This window comes from Atractosteus spatula, chromosome 15, assembly GCF_055471065.1.
Source record: "Atractosteus spatula isolate fAtrSpa1 chromosome 15, fAtrSpa1.hap1, whole genome shotgun sequence".
In the NCBI taxonomy this organism is placed as follows: domain Eukaryota; kingdom Metazoa; phylum Chordata; class Actinopteri; order Semionotiformes; family Lepisosteidae; genus Atractosteus; species Atractosteus spatula.
This window is the reverse complement of record NC_142720.1, coordinates 11,526,407-11,546,791: the sequence shown is the minus strand read 5'-3', so window position 1 is coordinate 11,546,791 and position 20,385 is coordinate 11,526,407. Positions and strand designations below refer to the sequence as shown.

Below are 20,385 nucleotides of genomic sequence, written 5' to 3'. Positions count from 1 at the left end.
ATTAAGATAGGCTCTCTCTTCCTAACTGGGAAGAAAGAAAGAGGAAGGCAATGTAGTTGTCCTCGTACACTTCGTCTACAGTATGTATATATTGGAGATCTCGCACCCAGGACCTCCATTTGCATATCTGTCTTGGCCCCCCCCATCGCCTCATCTGCACCCTTACGTTAGCTCCCTAGCCCAATCCTTGCTCAGTGAGGGATGGGGTGTTGGGTAGCCTATCCTCCGGGGTGGGATCCATTCCTCCACATACAGTAGGCTAGTCACACCGAATACTCTATAAACGTTTCTACATTCTATCGCATTCATTAGGATCTAACTGAAATTGTGAATTGACAATAATCAAAGTAGGACTGAAAAGAAATTGTTGATCTGCACAGTGCACAGAGAGTCATTGTCTCTGACTTACTGAAGTCTTTGTTTCGAAACTTTTAAGTCATCGTACGTGCTATGATTTGTATTCTGATTTACTAGGTATGCCTATGGAACACTTTGTGTTTTAATTTGATGATTTCTAAGATGAAGCGTGTACAATCTATTACTTTAGAAGTGAAAAAGAGAAGATTATTTTTCAGAAAGTAATGTCTTTACACATATTATGTTTTAATTATTCCAGTGTCTCTGCAAACAGTTTATCAAATTTATTCTTTTCTGCTAGGAAGGTTAGGAAATACGTTTGAAAACGACAAGCTGCAAAATTGATCACACATTTCTTTCCATTTTTATATAAACAATATTTATCACAAAAATATAACGGAAAAAAAATGTCACTGCTCTGTTTGCAAGATATTAAACTTTAAGTAGAATGACACAGAAAATCATTTACAGTCACAAACTGTACAGAGGTCTTAGTGGAGGATAAGGGAGCAACAACATAACAGAGAACTGTATATAGTATAAAGTAAAAATAAACAGAACCAAGAGAAAAGTATTTTTTTCTTTTATCTGACCATAGATTTTTGGAAATTACAATTTGTATTAATCTGGTTACAAGAAACATTCATTAAATAAGGGCTAATAAACACATAAAGGATGTCAGAAATTGGGTACACACTGGTGTGTGGGAACTGAGGAAAGAGAAGACTGACATGCAGAAGACAGGAGGGCTAGTTTTTGCTCAGCAAACTCTTCAGACTTCTCTCCACAGCCTCATCTAGTTCCTCCTCCAGCTCCTCCTTTTTGGACATGGCCAGTTTGGACTGGTAATCTCTCACAATTTGGTCTATATAAGGAGCACTTTGTGTCCCATGAAGCATCAGAGTCCATTCCTTAAGCACGCCCTTCTGTGGGACAGCTCCTGTGAAACCGACCTCCAGCACCCAGGTCCCCCTGGGGTCCTCTCCCCACGTGTGCGTCGTCATGAAAGGCCACTTGTCGAAGCCCACCTTGGAGTCGTCATCCCGGGGGCGCCTGCTCAGCAGGATGGACTTGGTGCCCATGGGTGAGGTCATGTTGATGTTCAGATCCCCCCTCCGGGAGGAGTTGACCGTGATCACTGCCTGGACGTGCTCCAGGTAGCGGACGAAGTTGTCCTTCCCCTCACAGGCGTCAGTGGTAATGGTGAGCATCAGCTTGCCATCAGAAGGAATTTTGCTGTGGTAGCACAAAAAGGTGAGTTTTATGCAGTGGTTTAAACCTTCTTAGACTGCTTCATCATTAAACCATCATTGCAATGTTGTGATAGTGCTCTGCAGAGTGACATAGTTAACTCAGAGCTAAGTAACACTTCACATTCCTACAAAATATGTTGTATACAGGATATCAATAAATATATTGTAATAAGTGTTTCTAAGGCTGCGATTCCTCAAAAGTGACAAGGTTATCAACTCGACTTGAAGTAATGGATAATACAAAGTTATACAAAAATTATAAAAAGTATTGCTTTATTGATTATATATATTATAAATACTGTATAACTGGGTTAACGTTTTTGAGAGAACCAGAACTGTCTTTATATTGTATGCAGGCTCACTGAATGTAAGAAATATCCATGGAAACCTGCAATAGAGAACTGCACCAGAAAATGAAAATGATTCTCATCTGTTTCTCATACACACTTCATTATTACTACCTACCCAATGCTTCAAGTGTAATTGTTTTGAAGAGTGCTGGAATACAATTGAGAGCCAAGTGACAGAAACGTATACATATTTCACTGACAGACCACCAGGCTAGCTGGAACTATGGAAACTGCCCTGAAGCAAAATAAACATTTGATACCTGACACAAAATGTTGTAAATTACCACATTTGGGGCGGACTGTCTTTATTTGAATTTAAATTTTCCTTATAGCATGTCACAAGTTAGACAGAAAAATAAATCCATCAAAAGTTAAACATTGTCATAGTTTGAAAATAAAAATGAATTTTTAAAAATAAATTCTGCTCAAACATAGAAAATTGAACTCTGTCTGCAAAAGTCAACATCATGGACAGAAAAAAAAAGTGTTTTTGAAATCAGACCACTCTGTAGTTATTTTTGGCATGAAAAGCTAAACATTTAATTTTGGGAGTTGATCAAACATTGGACTCGTCTCTATTAATAACTGTACTTTTTGTATGACCTCTGAGAATTGAAAATCTGGATGTTAAATGTTATTTGTATTAATATTGTCATTTAAAAGCTTTTTCTTTTATCTTCAGTTGAAAGAAAATCAAATACTGCAACTCCCGTGGGCATTGTGGTTGAAAAATTACTTTGCCAAAGTGACTCCAAAAGGAAATACCTGAGTGTGCTTACAGTACATTTGTAGATGGGAGGTTATTCTGTTGCATCAGAACACAAACAGGTATTTTATCTAAAAGTAATATTTACTTGAGTATGGTGTAAGGGTAAAAATAGGTATGAATCATTTGGGAGTCTCTGGGAATATAAGTGAGGACTTTTAACAATCTTATGAGCCTTCAATGATACACATATAGACAGCATCGAGGAACTTCAGTTCAGGGAGGAAATGAAAAAAAAGGTCTGAAAGTACTTTTTTGAGCATGAGATATTCTGCTAAAATGTTCTAAGGCATTTGGGTCACCACGTCAGAATATCCACTTCTCAGCAATACAAGAAAATAACGGTATTGCAAAGAACTGGCCTAAATTGCCTCCATTATTACTGCTCTCAGTGCAAAGTACACTGATATCCTCTGTTGGAAAATGAAATTATAGACATCTTCAAAGTGTCCTCGCTGAAGAAACTGCAGGGCTGATGCTTTACCTACACTTTTATAATTCAGTGTGAAGCAACAGACACAAAAAGCCACTCGTTAAATGCCATGTATATATACAGTACAGTACAGTATTTTACTCTTCTTTGTTATTTTGTCTTCCCCAAAGATCTCAAGGTATATCATAAATAGGGCAAAAATAACAACATGCTGTCACGCCCCGCACTCTCCCTTGCAATCGCTGTAACATTCCCAAACCCACTGTTTCACGATCTCATTCCTGACTGATCCCATAACATTCTCACATGCACCAGATTCCACAAATTCTCACTCCCGGACCAATTATCCAACCACATCCCTTTCCCTTCAGTATTTAAAGTTCCCTCATGCACCAACCCATGCTTACTATTGAGAAGCCTCCCGTAGTATTCTCTTGTGCGTGTTTCAACCTTTTCGACTCATCTCCCAGTTCCTAATCTTTGCTCCTGCCTTTTTCGATCATGCTCTTCGGGTTTCGTTTTTCGGATTGTCTTTCTCGGATTTCTCTGGTTACCGGACCCATTGCTTCTCCAATCAACCAAGCCCCCGAATTACGTGTTTTGGATTGTCCCTGTGCTACTCCACATTCTGCAGGATTCACGGTTACGCATAAGGATCCTCCTATTCTACCTATCGCCTGACACGTTCCTAAGCCACTTGCCAGGACTCTTCATGGGGTGCTCAGATAAAGCAGGGATTATATACCCTAGAAACAGTTCTTGATCTCTACCTTTCTTCCAAACTAAGCCCTTTGATTTTCCTGGCTTAAGTTTCAACATAGTCTATGCAATACTTTCTTCCAGGTCTTATTGCATGGATCTTCACTTAGGTACTGACTTTGCTACCATACTGATGTTGTTCACAAAGTAAAAATCTTGGTGTTGTAGCCCAAGGCTTCTTAGCTGAATTTACTATAAGATGATACGTTACTGCTGTGAATAGAATAACAGATATTGTACCAAATGTCACATCTAATCCTTGTCTCTGCCATGAGGTGGTGTAATCTTACAGTGAAATGCATCCTGAAACTGTCAAATTAAGACTGCAAAATCCTTTGCCATTTTAGTGATACATAGTACTGCATTTCTTTAAGGATTTGGCAACAAGCTTGTGCAGAATCACACCATGTGCATTCACAAGGTCTAACCTAAAGATTTTCATTTCTACTTCAGGGAGTGAAATAGTCCAGAATTGTTCTATGGTTTTAGACATAAAATCCTTTAATGTCATCGAGTCATGTGCTGTGTGTTCTTAAGTGCCACACTATGCCCAACAGTATAATTTTTACAAGCTTCACTTGGTCAATTTCTACTTTAAACTTTTCTGGTTCTGGATCTGATTTGTTAAAGTATGTCTGAGATTCCCCTATGGACATTTAGGCAACTCTATCAGATCTTAGTTCCTCATAGGATCATTGTGAAAGTCTTCAACGTACAGTAGTTTTACACTTTCTCCTCCTCAGAGAGTTCCAATGTACCTTCAATTTACCAGAGCTCTTATGACAGAATGCTTATCTATTTTTTATTAATGCAAATTCCCACTATCCTCACTCTCCCCTCAGTGGTAACCACCTCTGAGTTTTGTGCCAAAGGACCCCAGTGGTGAAATATGAAAATAATGTAAATACAATGTAATTCTGCTCCATCATCAGCTGCATTCCATGTCTCCACCTCCCCAGCACCATGAATCCCAGCAGGAAAATGCCCCATATAAATAATGTTAAGAAAGATCAGGATCCCATGTGCCAGAGAAGGGAATATGGAGGTTTCTAATGAAGCACTAACAGCTTAATTGGCCTCAGTGAAACCACCTAGATGCATTTCTGTGAGAGTCCAAAATGGGAGACATCATTTAACAGATAGTGAACACAGAAAATGACCTGTCTCCAAAACCTACAGATGTTTTAGTCGAACACCCAAAACATGCCATGCTGAGCAGTTTCTTGCTGACTTTGCTGAGTCTGCTGTAAATGCACTCTCTTCTTCAAGCAACCCAGTTCCATTTGTCTGAGCCCTGTGCAGGGCTGACCTCTTTATGTTCTCCCCTAAGTTATTCGTCCATTCTCTTAAACCTTGTGTCTCATTCTCTCTAGCACCTTGGTGTCTCTTTCTATGTACCGGAGATTACCTCTGATGCATGCCATTTCATGCAGTGGTCTACTTTTTCTTAAGAATGTTCAGAATCCTCCCCCCTTCAATTTGAAAATTGAGGCCCATGCTATAGATTACAACTGGAAAAAGAGCTGTTGAAATCGATATGTTACCCATCATGAAGTAAGAAGTAAGAAGCGAAACTGTTTCTCAGATCCGGCAGATACTGCTAGTATCATTAGCCTTTCTGAGATGTTTAGAAGCAATTTGTCACTAATCATAGGAAGAATGCAATTGAATTGGGTGGCATCAGAAATGGAAACACTGTGGTTATAAATCAGTAGACAAGATAATGAGAACTGTTGACCCAAGGCTAGAGTAAGCCTACACTGTCTTCATTAGATTTACGACTTTAATATTTCTCTTGTAGGGGTCAGGTCCCTATTAATATGCATGTCCTGGTGCTCTTACCCAGAGGGATCTGAGTTTTGACTGACAAATTAAAATGCCTATAAAAAGAACAAAACAATGCTGCCCTGGATGGCTAAGACTTTGGGCACTGAATTGAAAACATGTATAAACTCAGACTAAAGAAGAGCGCAGAAAAGATTGTCGACGACTACTTTCATCCAGGACACCATCTGTTTAAAAAATTTGCCTTAGGGGGGAGACACTACTGGTCGATCAAAACGCACACCGCCTGGCACCTGAACTGCTTCTCGCCTATGACTGTCACCCTGCTTTACGGGAATATGTGAATACGTGATGCAGTGTGTACTGTATATGATTAAGTAATAGGTTTATTCCATGCTGAAAAAAAGAAAAAAGAGAACACAACGTTTCAGCCGTGGAGTCACACACCTGAAGAAGGCTCCACGGCCGAAACGTTGTGTTCTCTTTCTTCTTTTTTTCAGCATGGAATAAACCTATTACTTGTTCCTTTGCAGCCTACGCATGCTGACGCAGCTACCCACCTGTATATGATTATAGAACTGTGAATGTTCTTAGTGGGAATGTATTGCTGATCATTTCTATCATATTTCTTGTACATGTAATGAATTTGACAAAGCAATTCTGATTCTGAAAGGAAGAGCTATAAAAACGATGTTGGTTTTTGCTGTAAGACTTTGTAAATTTTCCTTTAAGGCTTATTAAATTATTGTACACTTAGAAAAAATATCAAAGCAAAACAATAATGTACTCTGGTCGCACACTGTGTTGTAATCACTCACTGAAAAGTTGAAACTCAGCACATTTAATGTGAACACAGAATTATAGTATCCAAATGATTAATAGGCAGTAACCATTAATCTGAATTATTAGGTAAATTGAAATAAAAGTTGTAGTAATTACAGTAGCTTCCAGAAAATGCAAGCTTATGGAAGCTTCTATTGTCACAGATGAATCTTATATCATGTTAACTAATCTTGACCACTAGCTTTCTCTAGTACTGTTGATACTTATTTCCTTAACTAATGTGAAAAAGCAATTAACTCAAATAAATATCATTCATTTTATTTCTGTCTTATTCACCCTTTAAAAATTTAATGAAAGTCAGTTTCAATTGAGGATGAATTACTCTTTACACAAAAAGCAACTAGCTTCAACATTTATAATTCTGATTTTTGCATCTTCATTTAATAATAGTTACAATAAGAGCCTCCATCAATTATTTTGAATTAAAATGATATTGTTTCAATAAAAAGAAATGTATTGGGCAAAGAAAGACCTGGTGCCAGCCAATTAATTTTTAAAACAATGTAGCTGAACAGTTTCTGACAGTTGCTTTTACTGCACAGAAATTGCTTTTCACACCGAGCCTTGGCCTCACAGAGATTTTGGTGCTGTTACCACACAGCAGGATTGTACAGGATTGGGCGGGAGTAGAGTTATGCTATATTATATATATATATTTTTAATGGCTACACTTTTGGTGACACAACAGAACTGATAAAAAACATCTGAAATTTTCCTGTAGCTCTAGTATGTTCCAACATACTGTATGCTGCTGTTTTATATTCAAACAAAAATGGTAAATTAGGAATGGAAAAGTACAAATGGCTGAGGAAAAGAAAGCTGAATATTTGTAAGGGGACCAGCCTAATCCTAGTCATGTATTTAGCAGAAATACAAGGAACTTTGTTTTGACCTTTTTTCTTCCTTTCCTAGATGGATAACGTTTGTATTTGCTAAACTCATTGAATTTGTAAATTGTATTTTAATTTAGATTTAAGAAGGAGGAATCTGGATGATTTCACAGCAGGTGCAATTTTTTTGTAGACATTACAGTGGATCTGAATCGAAAGAGATCCAGGTGTATTATGTGTGGCACAGAAATAATATCTCAGTATTTTATTTCTGTATTTGCCTGATGAGATGTAAAATGCTTCCTAAGGGAAAGCACTGAGCTACAGTAACTGTGTATATGCAAATACTCAAAAAGAAATTTTAGTAAGGCTGATTAATTAGCATTCCAACATGCCTGGCTCTCATTAATTGTTGTCTTAACCCGTTGCTTTGGCAGTGACTTGTACAAAATTAAAGGAGGAAAAAAATATGAAGAACTGCAGTTTAACTGTCAGTGTATTTTCATACTGTCGGCTGGATATTTTTCCCCAGCTTATTTAATCTAATTGACAGTGTTGCTATGGTACAATACACTCTCCAGTGAGAGGACTAATTATAGAATATCTCTGAATTGACTACACATGGGCTTATGGGCAACACAGAACACTCCAAGTGTCTGCATGAAGCCATTATTTAAAGAGGAAATGAAGAATGTAATAGAAATTGTGCTTCACTGGGTGTCCCTTCCACCAAATTATTTAATCAAATGTGATAAAAAGCAATCCATCTCTATTTTGTTTTTGTAGACAGCAGTTCTAAAGAACAAAACCCTTGTTAAAATAGAAAATAAATGAATTAATAAATGGTGTGGTTTTACTGATTGCCAATTTCACAAAGAACATATGGATAGCAATCATTACCCTACAATTAACTGTTATTTAGTAAATGCATTCCTCATGTCATCCAGTATCTACTGACTGCAGTAGGGTGAGATACAGTAAATAAACACATATTTCTGCTGTATTTGTAGAATAACCCCCAAAAAGAGAAAGAGCTGATAACCAGATTGTAAAAGAGATGAAAAAATATTTGTGAGCCACTATTTATAGTAAGAACATAGAGATTTTTCACACTTACTGTGTTTCCTGCACAGAGCCTCCAACGCAATGGAACCTCTCTGGGACAGTCTTCCAGTCTTTAGCCATTTTAACCATCCCCCCTGCATCCAGGACTCCATACCCAAAGAGGTGGTTGAACTCCAGCCCAACTCCATTCCTGCGCCACTGGTGGACCTCATCATGCAGTTGATTCCTTTTGGATGTCAGAACTGTAAGGTGCTGCATATCTCGCCAGGTAAGATTTGGGCTGGAAATGCCGACAAATGAAGAGAAGACATCATAATTAAAGTGCCCATTTGAAAAATTCTTCCTTAATGCTTATCAGATTTAACTCATGGTGAGAGTGGTATTAGTTTATCCTAAGAGCACTATAAAAAATTCTGTTTAAAAGGAAAAAAATAAAGGTGGTTATTATAAACAGATGTAATTTACTATATGTAACAAAAGATATCTACAGTACACCCCTGAAAAGCCTTGTTCGAAGTCACTCTTCATTCAGTAATTTGGCCAAATTTAGTATGTACAAACAAGACATATTGAAAGCTTTAAATGTATTAGAGGGTTATTAAGTGTAACTCGCCTGCCTGACTATGACTTCTGACCTGGAAGGAATATTAGTACTGAGGTAACCTCTGACACAGTAGTGGTGCAGGAACTGTTGGAGAGAAACCACTTACTGACCTGTAGGTGAACAGATGCAATGGCTGACTGAGAACAACAAATGGACTAAAAAGTATAAGAGACTCGTAGGACTAATAGCAGAATCAGGTTTGAAATACTGAATGTAAGCAATCTGGCCTGCCTGGTTCTTTTGCTATGACTGAATGAACGCTTCCAGCAGAAGTTCCAAAGAAGAGCAGGCAAGGTGATGGTGAATGATGAGGATACTTAGGGGCCTAATGTTTGCTATGACTGAATGAATGAGGATGGATTCAAATTGAAACCCCCATAAACACAGCAACTTTAGTGAAGGTTCTTGAGGCAAGTAAGGGCCTGATATACCCGAGAGAGCCCTCACTGGGAGGATGGGTGAAACTATGGAGAATAAAAGTTAAGTCCTGTCTCTGACCAAACCCAAAACACAGAGTGCAAACAATTTCACACTCTGGCAAGAGCAAGCACCGAGAGTGAGAGAGGGGTACAAAAAGAACTTTTCAGGAGGTGGGATATTTATTTGTAGGCAAACGGAAGTGGGCTGTTTAAAAACCCCTTTTCATTTGTAAAACAATAATAATTATAAAGTCACGCTACCATTGTTTATTTCTCCTTTAAAAATGCCTCAGATGATAGCATAGGAAAACATGTTTACGAAAAAGGGGCTGTGTGGGTTTTCAATTTATATTTCAAATAATATATGAAAATTGTATAAAATTGCTGCAGGGAAGGGCAATTGCATTAGCAGAATACATGTGGCCTCTCTTGTTATTGTCAGAAGCAAAATAGCCATCTCCATAAATGTCTTTAGGATTCTGTCCTGCTGTTTGTGCTTTGAGATCTCAATGGTTTCACCTGTGAATCACTGGTTATTAGGATCTTTACAAAAGGTGAAGAGCATAAGGCAGTAAAAGGGTCTTGCAATCAACAATTGCTGTTTACCTACAGCAAGACCTGCACTCCCCATGTCCCACCATCCAGATCATTATTCCACACTAACCAAAAGAGATATACAAGAGGGGATTCTCATGATAGTCATTCTCTCCAAAATCACATCAACACTTCTCAAGGGTGCAAAACATCCGCCGAAGCAATAGAAGAAAAAAATAAAGCAATATATGACTTTTGTACATATATGATAGCAAAGGTATTTTCTTACTAATGAAGAAAGATACAGTATGCAGAATGCTGAGTAGGATATTTGAAAACCAATAATTTGCATTGGTAAATGTATTAAATACACTAGCATTTCCATAAAGCAATACTTAAGAACTAAACTCAAAGATAATATTCTAATGGGTTTGATTTGTATGTGAAAAGAGAAATGTTTATTTTTCAATAGCACTCACAAAAAAATCATTTTCATAGAGATGGCTGCACTTTGTTTACAGTGCTTTTTTTTGTATTTGTCATGTCTTCTGAGCTTTATGTTGCAAGCTATGCAAGAATGCCAAGAATGAGTTCCAACTGCTGTAATATATAGAAAAACACAGTGTATGGAAACTGCTTTTATTTAAGTGGCAGATATTACTTATCTACTGTAAACAGGTATTTTATTCTAGTATTACATTGCCACTTTCTTCCTAAAAGGGTATATTTTTTTATTGTGAATAATATTAGGTTTTTTCGATTTTTACAGTTATTCTTAGGTTTATATTATTTAACTCTATTACTGGAGTGACTCTATTACTGGAGTGACTCACGGATATTTTCCGTGATTCATTTATAAAATATAACATGAAAACCTGCCACCCACAGATAGTACTGTAGCTCTGGCAGATTACAGCTCTTCCTATGGTAATGCAAGCAGGACATGTCTGCTGTTCATAAAAAATGTATGTGTACCCAAAGCAGTTTACTATACACACAAGACAACAAGTATTTATGCTCATTATGAAGTATTAACGCAGATGAAGAGTTGCACGCTGAACAACACATAATAATGAATTGTTCTCTGGCATTCAAGATGAGACTAATTTATTATTGGGCTTAAAATGATTAACACTGTTTGAATCTTTGCTAGTGATCCATTGCAGCTAATCACAATTTCGCACATCAGAAATCCACTAAACCACTGGCCATCTTTTCTAGAGATCAGAAAATACTAATAATGTCTTTTAGATGAGATTAGAAATCTGCCATAGTTAAAAGGGGAGACTCCATGTTAAAACTGCTTTTTAATATCAGTTCTTACACAGTGCGATGACGAATGATTCTGACCTAATGAATTGGTATAATGTGTACATTTTTAACAGCAGGCCTTAGGGTAAAGTTTTGTACGTAAACCCATAAGCAAATGCTGTAATTTGGCCATAAATATTTAACTAGAACTGTTCTTGTGCTATGGAAAATGTTGCACTGTGCTCATACTTAGCTTCCAAAGCCAAAGCAAATACTCCAGCAGCTTCTGGGGCAGCAGCCGATGTTCCAGAGTGACGCAGTGTACAGTTTCCATACAAATCAGTTGTGGCCTGTAACAACACCATGTCAAAACAGTTTAGCCCCAAAACTAGAGGCGTTCCCAGATTCCTCAGTTTGCATTCATGTCACCTGCTGATTTCACTGCATGTGATTGTCAACTGTAATATTAAAAAGTATGCAGTAACCATTGAAATAAAAAGAGAGTGTCTGACTGAAAGCAACATTTACTAATACCAGGGAATGGAGCAATTTTCATAATCATTGTGTTTGAACATCAGAGTACATACAGTATACACCATACATTCTTTCAAATCATTTACACAATTAAACATTCTGCTTGTGTACCCCTCTATAAACTATATTGTAAATATAAGCTGGGAAACATAACTTGAAAAAGCTACTCCGGTTTAATGGACCTCAGGTCTGACAATAAAATCTGCTAAAAGGGAATTTTATCTGTAGGATCAGATATACAGAATTTTTCCCACACACATATTAAAATGCAAAAATAATACTACAAACAACATGTTTTTTACAACATACCTTTAAATAGGTCTAAAAGGGATGAATATCAATGTTGCCATATAGGTTAGGACAACTGGTATACTGGTAGGAGAATTTCCTACAATGTTTTTTTTTAAATACACTAAAATGCTAAAAATGTAAAAACAATCCTTGTAAAATGCGTAAATAATAAAGTAAGGCAAAAAATCTACCCTAAAGGGGTAGATCAGTTGGTTACAATGGGTGTTGTTTATGTTTCATGTGCTTTAGTGAATTTTATAAGCATATTTACAACATGAAATAAAGAACTTTGCTATATATGATAAAAAAGATAAAAAATAACAATTTTAATTAATTGTGTTGATTGCAATTATTAAAAAAAGACCCAGAAAGCTTATTTATAGTACTATACTGTACTTATATTTTTTCTTGTATAAAAAACCTCATTCGTCAGTTATAACAGTCACCCCTTCTCCTTTCCATTAAATGGAGGGTTTTCTGTACGTTAAAGTTGTAAAATGCACTAGTGAGACCTAATTTAGAATATTGTTTACGATATTGGTTACCATGTTACAAAATACTGTACATACAGAATTGCTTCTCTGGAAACAAAATACAAATAAGAGTTACCAGATACATTCCTGGGTTCAAAGAAATGTCCAGGACTGACAGGTTAAAAGCTCTGACTCATTTTAATCTTGAACAGAAAACCATGAGGGGTCGTGATTGAAGTACAGTAGTTAGAATCCTCAACATATATTTCTCAGCTTTTTCCCTATGATTTAATATGAAATTTTATAGGATTTTGTCTTATATCCTAATAGGAAACATGTCAAATGAAAACAAAATTATCATAAAAGGACATATTTCTGAAAAGCTTTCGAGTCCCTTTCATATGAAGGCTTTTGTTTTCTCTATAGTAATCGTTTTTTTCATTTTTAACCTTTTAACTTTTTCAAATAAATTGTCTGCACCTCATTTTTATACGCAAATGTTAATGGTTTTACCTGTAGATTGTTTGAAGTAACAGTTGTGCAAATCACAAAGTCACACTTTTGAAATGAGAAAATAGATATGTAGTGCTGTCTAAAACTAGAACCATCAGGAAAACACATTCAAGACACAAAATTAAAAACCACCATTGTATATAAGTCCATATATATGTAGACCAACTCGGCACAGAGAATGAAAGTTCTGCCTTCGTACTTGAAAGAGCAACGGGTCTTACCACCATTGTTAAGTATATCATCAGTGCACAGCTGTGATACCATGAGCCATTGTCAATTTTAAAACTGCCTGAAACAAAAGAAACATCTGCTGCCTTTTTTTAAAAGGAAAAAAAAACACAATAATATCTACACCTACCACACCAGCTTCTGGATTTCTCTTCCTCCCATTGCTGAAAGTCGATGCTAAAGTTGAAGAGCAGCTTTCGTCGTAAAGGGCTGTACGCCCATCATTGATTGCCGAGTTGATGGAGATAGTCCACATGCTTGATGCATAGCCATCGCAGTTACAATCATCATAACTGCCTCCATCTCCCGAAGCCCAGACATAGATGCTTCCTTTTCCAGCTCTGCCCTGCGAGAGATAATGAATCTGTCAGGTTAAATTATTCACTTCTGCGCGAATGTATTGCTCAACTGTCAAGGTGCCCCAGGAAAGGTGAAATTTGTTTACAACCACATCTCTACCTAGCTTGAAGCAGACTTCCCCTTGATTGCTAACCTTGTTGGGCTAGATTGGTCATTAATCAGCAGATTTCATTGGCCACCTGTCTATAGGGCTACAAGAATTTGTACACTTTTTGATTACATTGGCCTCTTGAATTGTTACATTGCTGAGGACTCATTCAACCTAATGCTGTTCTCATTTCTTAACAGGCATTCTGTTATTATCATTGAGGGCACCTGGAACATTCAAATATGATTCTTACCTAATTATCAGAAAATCGGGTCAGAATTTCAATGGCATGTTTTTTTGTTTATTTGTACTTGACCTGATATTTCAAGTCTAGGTTCAATTATTCTTTTGTTTTTATGAAGCCTACATTGAAACATGCAGTCATATCAAAATGTGATCATGAACTCTACAGCAATTGACTAGTGCAGATTTGCTTTGTTTTCTTTTCATGCCGTCTGATTATTGATACATTTTTATCTAAGCAAGAATTGTTATTCATCACAGACATTGAACTACAATTAAATGAAGACTTCAACCCACACACTAAATCATAAATTAGTACTTGATAGTGGCTTTCAATTGGGTGGACATAAAAAACGTCTGGCAAATAGAAAACTGCCATCAAATGATACATTTGATTGTAGGGTGGATCAGAATTTGATTTAATCTCAACTGCATTCATTACTTCTAAACTAATAAGCATTCCAAATTATTTGCAAATATTACTGGCAATTGCAATCTGTTATTATGTATTTAAAAAGGAAATTAACCAGGGCTTCATTTTTGATTATGGAAAGATTACTCCTAGAAATGCTTGGGTGGAACATGGAAAGCTGGCATTATGACTCTTTCCTTCAAACTAGCGTACAACATGAGGCTGTAAAAACTTTTTTATTGCAACCTTTTTGTCTTCTTACATATCTTTATAATGCTTTTATGATTTGCATTTATCTAAGTGGGTTTCAATGCAAACCTACGAATGCCACAAACCACAACAAAATTGCAACAAAATTATTTTTTATTTGAAATTTAATCAATAGAGGGATAGAACGTATTGTACAGTAAAGACCTCATTATGCCCCTGCAAAGTTTCTAATGTACTTAGTAACTCAGAATTTTCTGGAAAAATATATTAGGTCTACCCAAAGAAAAAAAAAGTATTATCTACGCTGGGAACTATACAGTATGATTTATTTGGAAATTACTTTTGAATAGTTGACTAGAATGTTTGTTAAAATAAAATGAATAATATTATTCAGAGTGCATCATAGTGAAATGATAATGTTCAGGGTCAAGTGCTCTTGCTGCGTGCTCCAATAAATCCAAATATATCACAAGTGTATTAATGTTCATATGTTGAATGTCAAAACAGATGATGATAAAATACGATAGAATATTTGTAAGTACATTTCAAGATTTGAAGGCTCTATAACATCATAGCCTGTGCAGTAAATATGTACTCTATAAATATCAGGTAGGAGGAACGGAACTAGCAATGTGTACAAGCACTCTTGGGCCTATGTTGACTCAACATTATCCTCTTCCTGACAATGAGGGGAAGAGATTAAAAAAAATAACCAAATGCAAGGGTAAACATCAACTACATGCACTACCTTGGGGAAAGGTACCTTTTAAAAGTAATGCATTGCATTTGCATGTTATTGTTCTTGGCCTACTCTCATTTGTAACAGTATTTCAGTATTTCAATCAAACCCCAATTAAAGCAGAAAAGAGATGTTTAAAAAGGTAATTTTATGGGGTAATGCAATTCGACTGATGAGAATGACACCCCACCTTTAAGGATAACTTTTAAGACCCCTAACAGAAATAACAGAGAGCCCATAAATCCAATAAGGAATTCGTAAGCTGGGAAAACTAGAGGTAGAATATGACTGAAGGTCTGGTTAGCAGACTGAACACACCAGGGCAGTCTTTCCTATGAAGTAGCCTGGGAAAATGGTAGACAGTGCAATAGAAAAGACAATGCACATTGTGTAGTTTCAGTGGCTGAGGAGGTTTATGCACATTGAAGTGAGTGAAGGGAAGTAGTGAGAGTTGTCTTAATACAGCCAAGCCTGACGAGATTAGGATGAGCACACAAATTAGAAGTAGAATCAAGGACGGTTCCCTAGTGACTCAAAGAAGGGAAATTGCATGAAAACTCCATGTCGACAGGAAATTGGACATCCAAAAAAATGGTTAATGGAGCTCTAGCAAGGGGAAGAATAGATGAGAGAAACTCATCCGAGAAATAAAGGATGGACATGAACATATGAATGAAAAAAGATCCTGGAGGGGGCTTCTGAAAATACTGAGAAAGCTTTGGGCTAGTGTGTCAGTCAAAAATGATACAGGAGTAATAATTATTTATTAATAATCACGATTAGCAATAGTAATGTTGGTTGTTGCAAGCTTAGTGTTTTCTCCTGCTGCTTTGACCAGGTATGACAAGTACCTGACAAGGTATGATTGCGGCGAATGAAAGGCGGAATAAAGGAGTTGAACAGTTGATGATGAGGCATCTTTAACCAGAATGCTTTCCATGTGAGTGACTATACATGCAGGGCTCTAAAGTGAGCAATGTGTCTACGGATGTCGGAAGGGACAAACCGTGGAATGGCAGGAGAGCGTAAAAGACCCTATGCGTAGCGGTGAGACGGGGGTTAGCCCAGGCTCAGCTGTTCAGGAATTGCCGTATAGAAACCTATGCCCTCAGGTAGCGGACGTGTGGTGACCTGGTGCTAGGCGAGTTTCAGGACATTCGAACGTCAATGCTGAGCGAAGCAGAATAAGTGACCCGGAAATATATAGCCCCAGAGAGAGAGACACCGGAAGGAGAGCAAAGCACAGGAAACTGGGGACAGGACAGAGTAGGAGCACCCTCTGGCTGCAGAGGGCGTGACAGTACCCCCCCCCCCCCCTTCATGGGCGGCTCCTGATGCCCATACAAAATAAGTGAGTAACCTCATTTAACTGAAAGGAAACCTCTGGGAGTCCACGGCTGAGAGCTGCCCCCTCCTCCAGGGTATAAACCTTTATTGGGTAGCGGAAGGGGGGGTCGAGAAGAGCTCCGGAGGCTAAAAACAAAAATAAGACAAGCACAAACCACAGCAAACATAAACCTGGGAGACCAGGGAAACAAACCACAAAAACCAGGTAGGAACCAAAGGTTCCAAGACACACGGGACAGGGGGACCAGACAGAAGGGGAAACCAGGAAGTGAAATAATCAAAACACCAAGCAAAAAACAAAAAATAAAAACAAAAAACCCGGGGAAAAATACAGCAGACTCAGCAATAGGCATGTTCACATTCTAACACTGATATCGGAGTGGACAACCTGAGGAAAGCCAGACCGTAGTTCGCTCACAGGCACGGATGTCCGGAGAGACATCCAGCGAAAAGAATGGAGGAACGGCAAAAAAGCTCACCAGACTAATGCTGATATCGGAGTGGACAACCCAAGGAAAGCCAGGCACAGGACCCGCTCAAAGACACGGATGACCGGAGTGATATCCAGCAATTAGAAAGGGAGAGGAAAAAAGCTCAACATCCTATCACTGATATCGGAGTGGACAACCCAAGGAAACCCAGGCACAGGACCCACTCAAAGACACGGGTGACCGGAGTGATATCCAGCGATAAGGATAGGAGAGCCAGCTCAACATTCAATCACGGATGCCGGGAGAGACAACCCGAGGAAAGCCAGTATTCAGGAGTGTATGTCAGAACGGCATAACACAGAATGACCCGCTCACAGACACGGAAGTCAGGAGTAGCATCACGCGATTAGAATAGAAGAACTGAAAAAAAAAGGCCCAGAGAAAAAGAAAAAACTGCGGACATAACAAAAGGCGCCGCTCGCGGGGTCGAAAATGGCTCAGCATTCTGTCACGGATGTCGGAAGGGACAAACCGTGGAATGGCAGGAGAGCGTAAAAGACCCTATGCGTAGCGGCGAGACAGGGGTTAGCCCGGGTTCAGCTGTTCAGGAATTGTCATATAGAAACCTATGCCCTCAGGTAGCGGACGTGGGGCGACCTGGTGATAGGCGGGTTTCAGGACATTCGAACGTCAATGCTGAGCGAAGCAGAATAAGTGAACCGGAAATATATAGCCCCAGAGAGAGAAACACCAGAAGGAGAGCAAAGCACAGGAAACTGGGGACAGGACAGAGTAGGAGCAACCAGGCTGCGTGGAACAGCGGAAGAGGGAGGTGTGATGATCCCATTGAGACAGGTGGACAATGGCTTTAAGCAGAGGTAGAGATGCAGAGCATGGACTGAGGTGAGGAATGGCTGGAGGTGAGGTTAGGCAAGCCTAGAGCTGTGTGATGACCTGATTGATGGAGGTGGAAGGCAGCCCGTGCAGAAGCCAGGGACTAAATCTGGAACTTGTAATATAGGCGCACAATGGATCCATTGTTTTAGGTTGGTGGCAGCCCAAGCTAAATATATGGGTACAGAGCTGAAGCCTAGCTGAGTAGCTGCTGAAATGAGGCAGGCCTATAAAGGGAAGCAGGGTGGTGAGAAGGAAGGTGTGAGCTTTTGGTAACACTGCACTGGATCCCTAAAAGTTGTGGGCAGAGCAGGGAAAGGAACCCATTCATCCAGGTAACTAGTGCAAGTGTAAGTGGCAGCATGGGCTGCAAATGAGAAACCCAGACCTGATTCAGAGTGATGCTGCAGGAGGGATCCTACAAGAACAATGGTAAGAGATGACAGGGGAAGGGAAACACGCAAACAACAAGGTCTTAAAGTACTGCATTAAAGCAAAAACCACTTGATCACTGAAATGAGCAACCTTTAGTGTCTGGCTTTTATAGGAAGGGGCTGGAACAGGAGCCAGGTTCAAAGAATGAACAGAAACAAGAAAGAGCTGGAGTGCCCTTAAGAGGAGGGACTTACGATCGTGACACTAAGCTGGAGAAATAGTTTTCCAACAGTTTCCCTTTTTATGCCAGATTTGTAGTATATCCCTGCTTGTACTTCATTAGTTGGCAACTTATTTACTTCACTACGAATGACAACGCCCAAGATTAAAGCGTCATGAAAGGATTCTGGAGTGAAATTTTGGCTTAACCTGCTTGGCTGAGGGCTGACCTCCCAGCCATGCGGGGTGGAGATGGGGGTGGATGTGGGATGCAAGAGAGAGAGAGATAGGGATCTCCTAGGTATTTATAGAGTTTTGGGAGAGGAATGGATGTCAGGAGCATTGGCTAATTAATGAAAGCCGAGTCTGATTGAACTTGGTTGTTGTCATCCCTCCTGAGCTTTCCTTATAAACTCCATTTTAATTAATTTTACCATTTTTGTATTGCCACATGTTTTTTGTCAGGCTTTGATCTTCAATCTCGCTCACAGATATGGTGATAATAAATAAATCAGCTAATTACAATTGTCACCATAAGCATGGTTAAGTATGCGTGGGATAAACAGGAGTCACGATCATCCTTCATTCAGCTGCTTCTTTCCTGGCTAATAGACTTTTCTGTATTACATATGTGGAATGGCCTGTGGACTACACAGTTCTTCTTTTTACATTGCTTTACAAAAGGTTCTTAGCAGCTCCTCATAATTCACCACAACTGCACTCCACTAAATCTAAAGTCATTACTCACTGTAGTTCATGCAGTACCTATCAGAAGAAAAACAATGTTTATCAATTACATTGAACATATAAATAATATATATGGGAATCATAAACTTGGGAATTTAGCTCCCCCCTGCAAAATGTTGCCTGGAATGAGAGAGTAAAGATTTATACTCATATAATATATATTTTTGATAACTTATTGATGACGTGGTAGGATATCAATTAAATAATTAACAGGACTGCATGCTCCAGATAATAAATTAGTAGTATAATTAAAAGCCAGTTCTTAAAACAATAGCTTAAATATAGAGTGGTTGCTGCCCAGAGGGCAATGTGTTAAACCTGCTCTGAGTTTGGCAATCAAGGAACCCACTTAAGAAGGTTTGGAAGCTCTCTGATGAGTCATTCCTATCAGGTGTGGTACTGAATGGCTCTATTTGAAAACACCTGCAAAGGAACAGTTTGAAGGTTTAAATAGCAAAGTGCAGTTGTTGCCTGGGGCGTAATGAAACATTGAAGTACATATTTTTTTTTTATAAAGTTATGTTGTTTTTAAAGGGGGGGAAAATTAGATTTCCTGAAGGCCTCAGTTAAGGAGGTTGGGCAGTGAACTGTGGCTGGTATATGATTAGCACTTCAGAAACAGTTGTTGTTAGAACATTGAGGGACAGAGTACTGTTTTAGTTTAAGAAAGCAAGCTTAATTTCAAAATATTTTTGAAAATTAACCTTAAGGTTCTATCTCTGTTACAACCACAAACTTAAAAAATAATTAATTTGCTCAAATGAACAATCAAAAGGTTCCTTTTTTTAAATTTTAAAATATTTTTCTTTTAAATTTCAGTATCAGCCCTCCTGGTTCTGCTTTCAGGCAATGATTAAGTCAATATGCTGTATTGACCCACACATCCACTGTGAAATTATGAGTGTCAATTAACTTTGGTTTTGATTGTCTGAGACATTTCATATTTCCCCACTAGAAACTTAGCAAAGTGATGTTTCAGGCAGGAAACTATTTTTTTTTACTTCCTTACAAGACAATACAAATAGCATACAA

General features: G+C 38.3%; 1 protein-coding gene across 2 annotated transcripts in view; it reads right to left on the bottom strand.

Annotated features, from left to right (window-relative positions):
- Positions 1-583: 583 nt before the first annotated feature.
- pcsk2 (proprotein convertase subtilisin/kexin type 2) overlaps positions 584-20,385 on the bottom strand; it is a 47,078-nt gene continuing 27,276 nt past the window's right edge. For both annotated transcript variants that reach the window (XM_088933619.1, XM_088933620.1), the window contains 4 exons: positions 13,419-13,634; positions 11,499-11,599; positions 8,494-8,721; positions 584-1,593 (listed from right to left, as the gene is read on the bottom strand). In XM_088933619.1, the coding sequence (XP_088789745.1) occupies positions 1,107-1,593; positions 8,494-8,721; positions 11,499-11,599; positions 13,419-13,634 (1,032 nt within the window). In that variant the 3' untranslated portion in view covers positions 584-1,106. The remainder of the gene's footprint in view (positions 1,594-8,493; positions 8,722-11,498; positions 11,600-13,418; positions 13,635-20,385) is intronic.